Below are 9,437 nucleotides of genomic sequence, written 5' to 3' on the forward strand. Positions count from 1 at the left end.
AAGGGAGAGACCACTTCTATACCAGAGAAAAAAGAATATTGACTCCCCCTCACTTCATTTAAAGCCAACCTCATTGCCTGTTACAGGATTAATTTTTTCCAGAATGATGGACAGCGAGAGATCTATGGCTTTTAGGTCAAAACAATTACAATATAGGCTGATGCTGGTATATTTCCCAAAGGCTGGATTATTTATTCTTATTCACAGCCACTTGTTGCCCTCAGTTAAAAATTGAAACCTGTTGGACGCATATGTTCATTGCAGCACTATTTACAATAGCAAAGACATGGAATCAACCCAAATGCCCGTCAATGATAAACTGGATAAAGACAGTGTGGTACATATACACCATGGAATACTGTGCAGCCATAAAAAGGAATGAGATCATGTCCTTTTCAGGGACATAGATGGAGCTGGAAGCCATTATCCTCAGCAAACTAACTTAGGAACAGAAAACCAAATACTGCATGTTCTCACTTATAAGTGGGAGCTGAACAATGAGAACACATGGACACAGGGAGGGGAACAACACACACTGGGGCCTGTTGGCAGGTGGGGTTGGGGGAGGAAGAGCTTTAGGAAAAATAGCTAATGCATGTTGGGCTTAACGCCTAGGTGATGGGTTGGTAGGTGCAGCAAACCACTGTGGAGCCCATTTACCCACGTAACAAACCTGCACGTCCTGCACGTTTACCCCGGAACTTAAAATAAACATAAAAATAAAAATAAATGAAACCTGAGAATTCATTCTTTTTAAGGTTGCATCCAAAGGTCCCTACTTAAAAATAATCAAAATGGCACATACTTAACAGGGGCCAGTACGTTCTAGTGGAAAGAGTTGGACAAGGAGTTAGGAGACTTGAGTTCTAGCTTGAGCTCTTCTCCTCCAGCTGTGTGGTCATGGACACACCATACAACAGAGTGCCCTCTGGGACCTGCATTCCCCATCCCTAGTCCCCTCTATTCCTTAGATGACCTCAGAAGACTCTTCCACTTATAAGACCTGAAACTAAAAATGAATTTTCAGATCAGATGACTCAATTTTACTTTGACTCAATTCCTGTAATGCATCATCTTGGCTGGAGTTCCAGTAGACAGGAGAGAGACTGGCAGCCTCTTATGTAATGCTACTTGAGCAAAGGGGTTGGGGAAGGTGCCGGCTCCATCCTAATTTATGGCTTGAAGGTTTTGGGCTAAATTTCTGCTGTGTGATTAAATGCACTCCTGATTTACTAGGAGAGTTGATGCAATTTCCGAGTAGCTTGCGATGGATTTGGTATTCTCAAGCCAATGAAATGAAAAGTTTGTTAGTGAAAGGGAGCACTTATAATCATGGTCTTTCCATTTCTCCCCTGCGCATGTGTTTGTTTGTTGTATGCCTTTTTTTTTTTTGAGATGGAGTCTCACTCTGTCGCCAGGCTGGAATGCAGTGGTGTAATCTTGGCTCACTGCAACCTCCGCTTCCTGGGTTCAAGCGACTCTCCTGCCTCAGCCTCCCGAGTAGCTGGGACTACAGACGTGTGCCACCATGCCCAGCTAATTTTTGTATTTTTAGTAGAGACGGGGTTTCACCATGTTGGCCAGGATTGTCTCAATCTCTTGACCTCATGATATGCTGCCTCAGCCTCCCAAAGTGTTGTATGCCATTTTTAATGATGCTTGTGACATATTCTAGTTAGGAAGTCCAAACCTAAAACTAACAGAAGGCCAATTTTCTCTTGGAGAGTGTTGTTTGATGTTCATTAACTTTATTGAATGAATTTATTTAGAAGCATTGGCTGATGAGACTTAATATAAGACTATCGTGTGTAATTCATAAAATAATTTAAATTATATCTTTTATGTATTTTTATTTATTTATTTTTCTTTCTTTTTATCAGATTCCTAGCTTCCTGAAAAATTACATCTTTTGTATGGCGTAGAAAGGACTAGAAAAATGTCAGTATCTCCTTTTTTCTTCCCATACCTTCTAATGTTTCTGGTACAAACAACTCCCAAACGTTTTTTGGCAAACAACAATGAGAAAATGGCAAAAATGAGAATTTTGGAAGTGAGGATTACCTTTTTGGGTATTCATTCACATTCCAAGCAGCACTTGTTTATATTTTTTTTGACTTTGCAGTAAAGCATCAGTGACGGAATATTTTTTCTTTCTCTTCCTTTTGATAAATTTGTTAGTTAAGGCAGATTCTTCATTAAGGACTTCAGTCTTCAGAATCCTGATAGGCAAATTATACAACATCCTACTCAATTAAGAAAAGGAATTATTAATAGAGAACTCAGGGGAAAATGCTCTTACACACTTATTGGCTGTTTTATAGTAAACACAGTGATTTCTACTTTTGTATTATTCATTGCAGGAAAAATGTTCTTTATGAATATTTTGATGTGAGATATTAAATGAAATCTATAAAATAAGACTTTATTGCCTGTTAGGACAATTTCTTTTGAAAAAATATTTTTACTATCTTACTGTTTGACTAGGTCATAAAAAAGGGATGGCATTGAGTGGACACATATTTAATTTGTAAAATGCTGGGAGAAAGATATTTTATAGGAAATTGTTGTCATATGTAATATACTTTTAAAATTCAGTAGATTGCTTTTGGAGGTTATGAACATTGACAAATAGAGCTATGGCAGAAAGGATATATTCTATCCATCTTCAGCCCAGTTGAGAATATTATCAACAACCTTTTTACTTTCCTAAGCTGTCCTTTTCAAATCTATTTCCTAGTGTTTCTTGGGTTTCGTGTTCTGCTTAAACTAGATTATTCTTATACGAATACTTGTTAGGGAGATTATGGAGAGTGTTTAAATTTACTTCTGCGAAGAAGGGTTGATAACGATTCAGTCAAGTTAACTGTATCACCAGACTCTCAAAGACCATGGTGGAGATAATTTGACAGGCTTGATTTTATTTAGGAAACAATATTTGTGGATAATGTTACCACCTGAATAGTAGGAACAGTATTATTTTAGTCATCTCTGTATGCCTACCACCTACTACATTCCTTCCACAAATATTTATTAAGCACCTGCTGTTTTAGGAGCAGTAGCTGTAGCAGTGCACAAAACAGATTTTTTAGAAAAAAATCCTTGCCAGTGGAAGTTTCTAGGCAGCTTTTATTTGGAGTTACTTTATTTTATTTATGTAACAATTATATTTATGAAATGTAAGTAAGTAAAATACATAGCATATCAGATAGTGATGGATGCTATGGAGAAAACAAAGCAGGGATCGGGGATGGAGGGTCTGGGATGGGCGTGATCAGGGAAGACTTCATTGAGAAGGTGACATTTAAACAAAGAGAAGGAGCGGAGAAAGCGAGCTATGGGAGCATCTGGGGTGAGAGCATTCTGGGCAGAGAGAAGAGCAACTGCAAAGGCCCTGAGTTGGGAATGTGCTTGGAGTGTTTAGGGCACAGCGAGGCCAGTAGGAGGGGCGGGCAGAGAGATGGTGGGGCGTGGGGGAGCAGTCATGTGCTATCTTGTGAACCACCTTGAGGACTTTGGCTTTTACTGAGTGACATGACAACCACTCATGGGTGTTAAGCAGAGGAATCCACTTGGTTAAATATTGACCTGAACAGAGTATCTCCTTAAAGAAATCATGGGTACCCCTGATCTGTGACTTTGGGCTTGTTTATTTATACAGTATTTGGTGATCTCTGGGTTTTGTGGTGTGTATGTGTGTTGTTTTAATTTGTGAATAACTACATGAATAAAACTTAGCTTTGTTGGATTTGTAGCTAGCAAACAAAGACTGTGTCCTGTACCACAGATCACTAATATTGTTGGAACAAGAAAGAGGCAAATGTAGCCAATGGCTAATGGGCAGTTATTGACTAACATCAGGCTTAGAGCACTTGATGTAGTCCAGAAGAATAAATACTAGAGGAAGGCAAACCCCTTCCTTTTCTGGCCTCAGAAAGGAAAAGCTGTGAAGTGAGATAACCACCCTGTGAAGTGTGTGACTAAGTTTAGAAAGCAAGGTGTCTGACCATAAATCATTATGTTTTCAGTATACTCATGAATTTTGGAATGGTATATCGATTAAATGATTAGGCAGTCTTAATTCTAGCACGTTATTTCAGCTAGAGATAAATCCCCCGGGATAGAGATTATGTGCGGGTATGTCTGCTGTCAAAAATCTCAACCGCTGGCTGGGCGAGATGGCTCATGGCTATAATCCCAGCACTTTGGGAGGCCAAGGCAGAAGGATCGCTTGAAGCCAGGAGTTCGAGGCCAGCCTGGGCAACATAGCAACATAGTGAGACCCTCGTCTCTACCAAAAAAAAATTTAAAAATAAAATTAGCTGGGTGTGGTGGTGAATGTCTGTAGTCCTAGCTACTAAGGAGGCTGAGGCAGGACGGTTGCTAGAGCCCAGGTGTTTGAGGCTGCATTGAGCTATGATCATGTCACTGCACTCCAGTCTGGGTGACAAAGAAAGACCTCATCACTAAAAAAAAAAAAAAAAAAAATTCTGTTGCTGTCCTTGCATGGTGTTTTGTGTTATGCTCCAGGATGTTTTAATTTTTTTTTTTGAAAGCAGGCAAAATGGAGGGAAGAAATGAACTTATTGGATATGCACACACATCAAACAGAGCAGACAGACAGGCACACACGGCAGATATGCCTTCTGAAGACTCGGGGCTATATTAAAACAGGCACAGATAACATTTTCATTGTTGTCTTTGTGTCTGCTCTGTGTGTCTGACAGTAGAAGCATACTTGCAGAATTGAACTGCTGTCTTCCTTCTGGGTCACTTTTGTATAGATTGCATATTATAAGCTGGCCAACCACAGATGGTATCTAATTTCATGTCTGTTTACCATTATGTATGCTTTTTAAGAACTCAAAAATATTAGAGATAAATTTAGTCAGCCTACTTCTCCAAACTTAGTTCATGAGTCCTATTAAAATGAGAATTATTCTTTTTCCTGAAGACAGCAAGGCAAAAAAAAAAAAAAAAAAAGAAAATTATTCAAACACAGGGGTTCTTATGGTTTGTGATTTTTTCCCCATCTATTTGGTGGTTCAGTGATTCAGATGTTATCATGCTATTGTTTTCAATGACTTTATTTTATTTTATTTTGAGATGGAGTCTTGCTCTATCATCCAGGCGGGAGTGCAATGACCCCATCTTTGCTCACTGCAACCTCTGCTTCCCAAGTTCAAGCGATTCTCCTGCCTCAGCCTCCCGAGTAGCTGGGATTACAGGCACATGCCACCACGCCCAGCTAATTTTTGTATTTTTAATAGAGACAGGGTTTCACCATATTGGCTAGGCTGGTCTGGAACTCCTGACCTCAAGTGATCCACCCGCCTTGGCCTCCCAAAGTGCCGGGATTACAGGTGTGAACCATCATGCCCAGACTTCAGTGGCTTTTAAATAATTAATTTCAGGTAATGCTCTTTGTAGATTTTGAGGACATATAAAGAAAGCAATTAGAATTGTGAACTGGATCATTTGCATACATGCACAACTGTTATCAATATCACCTCTCTCTCCCCTTTCTAGTCTATTCTGTGTATAACTATCAAATCCATTTTCGATAGCTTGGCCTTGAACATGTGACTCCCCTATATAAAAAAGCTCCTACAACTCCCCATTGCCTCTGGAATTAGCTGCAGATTCTTCTACTCTGGCATTCAGGGCTTTTTTGTGATGTGTTCCAGGAGGGAAGAGATGAACTCTTTGGGCACATATACTCATAGAGCAGAGCGGAGAGACAGGCACACACAGCAGACACGACTTTCCTACAGCTTGGCCGTGACTGCCTGGCTTCCCCATGCAGAAAGCTTCCATGCCCCCATGGTCTGTGGAGCTGCCTCCAGATTCCTCAACCTCAGCATTTGGGGATCTTCATGGCCTGGATGACCCACTTCACTTTTCTGTCTTTGGAACCTTTGCTTAAGTCAAGCTAGACTGTTCATCTTTCCCAAACTGTGGTTTTGATTCTGTTTCCACCTGGAATGCCCTTTTCTTCACCAATTTGTGGAAAACATGGTGTCTGTTTTTTAAGGATCGTTTTATATGCTATGAAGACTTTTCCTTCTACACATCAAAGAAAACAATTAGCAGAGTGAAGAAACAATCTATGGTTTGGGAGGAAATATTTGCAAGTCATACAAAGGGTTTAATATCCACAATAAGATTTTATTAATACCCTTAATGAGAGTTTAATATCTAAAATATATAAGGACCTCAAATAACTATAAGCAGAAAAGAAATAATCCAATTAAGAAATGGGTAAAGGATATGAATAGACATTGCTCAAAAGAAGACATACAAATGACTAACAGATGCAAAATGCCCAACATCACTACTCATTAGGGAGATGCAGATTAAAACCACAATAAAATATCACCTCACACCTGTTAGAATAGCTGTTATCAAAAAGACAGAAGATGAGCATTGGCGAGGATGTGGAGAAAACCCTGTCTCGTATGCTGTTGGTGGGAATGTAAATTAGTACAACCATTATAGAAAACAGTATGGAGGTTCCTCGAGAAACTAAAAATAAAATTACCATATGAACCAAAAAGATTTGAAATCGCTATGTCAAAGAAATAGCCTCACTCCCGTGATCATTGCTGCACTATTCACAATAGCCAAGTTATGGAATCAACCTAAGTGTTCATCAAGGGATGGATGAATAAAGACATGTGGTATACGTACACAATAGAATACTATTCACTCTTAAAAAAGGAAGACATTCTGTCATATGCAACAATATGGATGGAATTGGAGACCACAATGCTAAGTGAAATAAGCCAAACACTGAAAGGCAAATACCACACGTTCCTGCTTATATGTGGAATCTAAAATAATCCAACTCATAGAAGCAGAGAGTAGAATGGTGGTTACTGAGGCTGGGGTAGGGTAAGAGGAATGGGGAGATGATAGTCGTCAAAGGGTACAAAGCCTCAGTTGGATTTTTTTTTTTAGATCAGTGGCACAGCATGTGAATATAGCTAATAATTGAGTTCTGTACATTTCAATATTGCCAAGACAGTACATTTCTAATGTTCTTATCAAGTTAAATATTGAGATGATAGATATGTTAATAGCTTAATTTAATCTTTCCACACTGTATTCAAATTTGTAACACCACATAGCACCCAATAAACATATACAAACATGATTTGTCTACATCTAGAAGACCTTTCTGTTATTTTGAGAGACCTCCTCTGCTGTTTTGGAGCCTCTAATATTCAGTAATAATCTTCCTTGCATTATAGAGATTGACGTCCTGTTTTCATGTTATTTCTGGTGCTTAGGAATTTTTTTTTTTTTTAGACACAGTCTTGCTCATGTTCCCCAGGCTGGAGTGCAATGGTGCAATCTCAGCTCACTGCAACCTCCACCTCCTGGGTTGAAGCAATTCTCCTGCCTCAGCCTCCCAAGTAGCTGGGCTTGCAGGCGTAAGCCACCACCACAGGGTTTCACCATGTTGGCCAGGCTGGTCTTAAACTCTTGACCTCAGGTGATCTGCCCTCCTTGGCCTCTCAAAGTCCTGGGATTAACGGCGTGAGCCACTGTGCCCAGCCAATTAGGAAATATTATATATAATAATACATATATATATATATATATATATGTTAGAGACAGAGTCTTGCTCTGTCACCCAGGCTGGAGTGCCAGTGGCGTGATCTTGGCTCACTGGGGCCTCTGCCTCCCAGGTTCCAGCGATTATCCTGCCTCAGCCTCCTGGGTAGCTGGGATTACAGGCACATGCCACCATGCCCGGCTAATTTTTGTATTTTTAGTACAGACAGGGTTTCACCATTTTGGCCAGGCTGGTCTTGAACTCCTGACCTCAGGTGATATGCCCGCCTTGGCCTCCCAAAGTGCTAGGATTACAGGCATGAGCCACCACGCCTGGCCAGGAAATATTTTTAAGTTAACCATTTGTGGAATCCTCACTACGTGTCAGGCAGGATAGCACTGTAGTTAAGAGAATAGACTCTTTTTCAGTGATGTAGAGGAAGTAGGATTGTGGCTCAGAGGAGGGTGGGGCAGTGGAGGAGGACAAGCAGACCAATTCGTGGCATATTTTGGAGGGGGGGTTGACAAGAATTGCTGGTGGAATGGATAGAGACTGAAGGAGAGAGAGAGCACCTGGGAGAGGGAAGGGGGGGTTGTGGTGCTGTTTCTCCCTATCTGGGGAGAGGGGCAATAGAGACAACAGGTTTTGGAGTGCAAATAACATCATGTTTGCACATGCCAGTTTGAGATGCCTCTGAGACATCCAAGGGGGTGGTTAGGCCAGCAACTGGACACCCGAGTCTTTATGTCAGGGCAGGGTCAAGGTGGGAGCTTTCAGTTGGGAATTTGTCAGCTAGGAAGAGCATGTAGATGGGACACATTCTCTGAAAAAATGATGCTACCCAAAAATGGCCCCCAGCCTGGTGTTGCTTCATGCCCTGCCTGCTCCCATCCAATATGATAAAAACAGAAATTGAGAATAAGTATTAGAAACTTTATTATTTTTATTTATTTATTATCTTTGAGACAGGGTCTTACTCTCTCATCCAGGCTGGAGTGCAGTGGCGTGAACACGGTTCACTGCAGCCTCAACCTTGTGGACTCGAGCAATCCTCCTGCCTCAGCCTCCTGTGTCGCTGGGATCCCAGGCGCATGCCACCATGCCCAGCTAACATTTAGAAACTTTTATAGCAATTATAGCAAATGATCACTTTAATTTTGTATGCCTTTGATTTCATTGTCTTGATAACTTGTTTCTTTGTTGCATTTTTCTAGTCATATCAGTCTGTGGTGGATTGGAAATTAAAGCAGTGCCTGGGTTCTTCTCCCCAGATGGTTTAGAAACACTGCTGTAAAGTTTAGAGGTTGATCAGGGGAAGAAGAGCTAGAATAGAGCCTGAGAATAAATGGCCAGTGCGATAGCAGGAAAACCTTGATTTTCCTTGTACTTGAATCCAATCTAACTAAGTTTGAGGCTACCTCCAAAGCACACGTGCCTCACTGCAATTTAATATTGCCTTCTTCCCTAGAGAGTGTCCCTAGAATGAGGCCTGTGATATAACACCAACAGAACTGTGGTCCCGTCACGAAACTTCTGCTTCTACGCCCAGGCCACATTTCATGGTCTGCCAAGAGGCCAACTTAGGCTGCCATTACAGGCCGCATTCCTGGTGGTTCATACGGATATGAGACTCTTCTCCCCAACTTCTTGTCTCACTTTGTCTTGGGTTCCCAGGGAAGCCCTATGTGTGCTTTATGTTTTGTATGTTTTGGAAAGTCCCTCCAGAAGGCAGCTTTTTTTTTCTTTTATATTAGCCCATCTTTTTATGAAGGTTAGACCTTGTTCATGTGGCAAGGCTGAAAACCAGAGCCATCCTCTCCCCTGCATATCAACCCTTACAACAGAAGAGCTGTGATGGAGAACAGGAGGCAGCCACAGC

The 9,437-nt window shown here is 41.0% G+C and overlaps 1 protein-coding gene across 1 annotated transcript in view; it reads left to right on the forward strand.

Annotated features, from left to right (window-relative positions):
- Window positions 1–7,628, forward strand: part of LOC134733636 (uncharacterized) — a 46,114-nt gene extending 38,486 nt beyond the window's left edge. The window contains exon 4 of the mRNA XM_063624019.1: window positions 1,881–7,628. Coding sequence (XP_063480089.1) covers window positions 1,881–1,896 — 16 coding nt within the window. The 3' untranslated portion in view covers window positions 1,897–7,628. The remainder of the gene's footprint in view (window positions 1–1,880) is intronic.
- The last annotated feature ends 1,809 nt before the right edge of the window (window positions 7,629–9,437 follow it).

The sequence above is a fragment of the Symphalangus syndactylus genome, chromosome 2 (assembly GCF_028878055.3).
Source record: "Symphalangus syndactylus isolate Jambi chromosome 2, NHGRI_mSymSyn1-v2.1_pri, whole genome shotgun sequence".
In the NCBI taxonomy this organism is placed as follows: Eukaryota; Metazoa; Chordata; class Mammalia; order Primates; family Hylobatidae; genus Symphalangus; species Symphalangus syndactylus.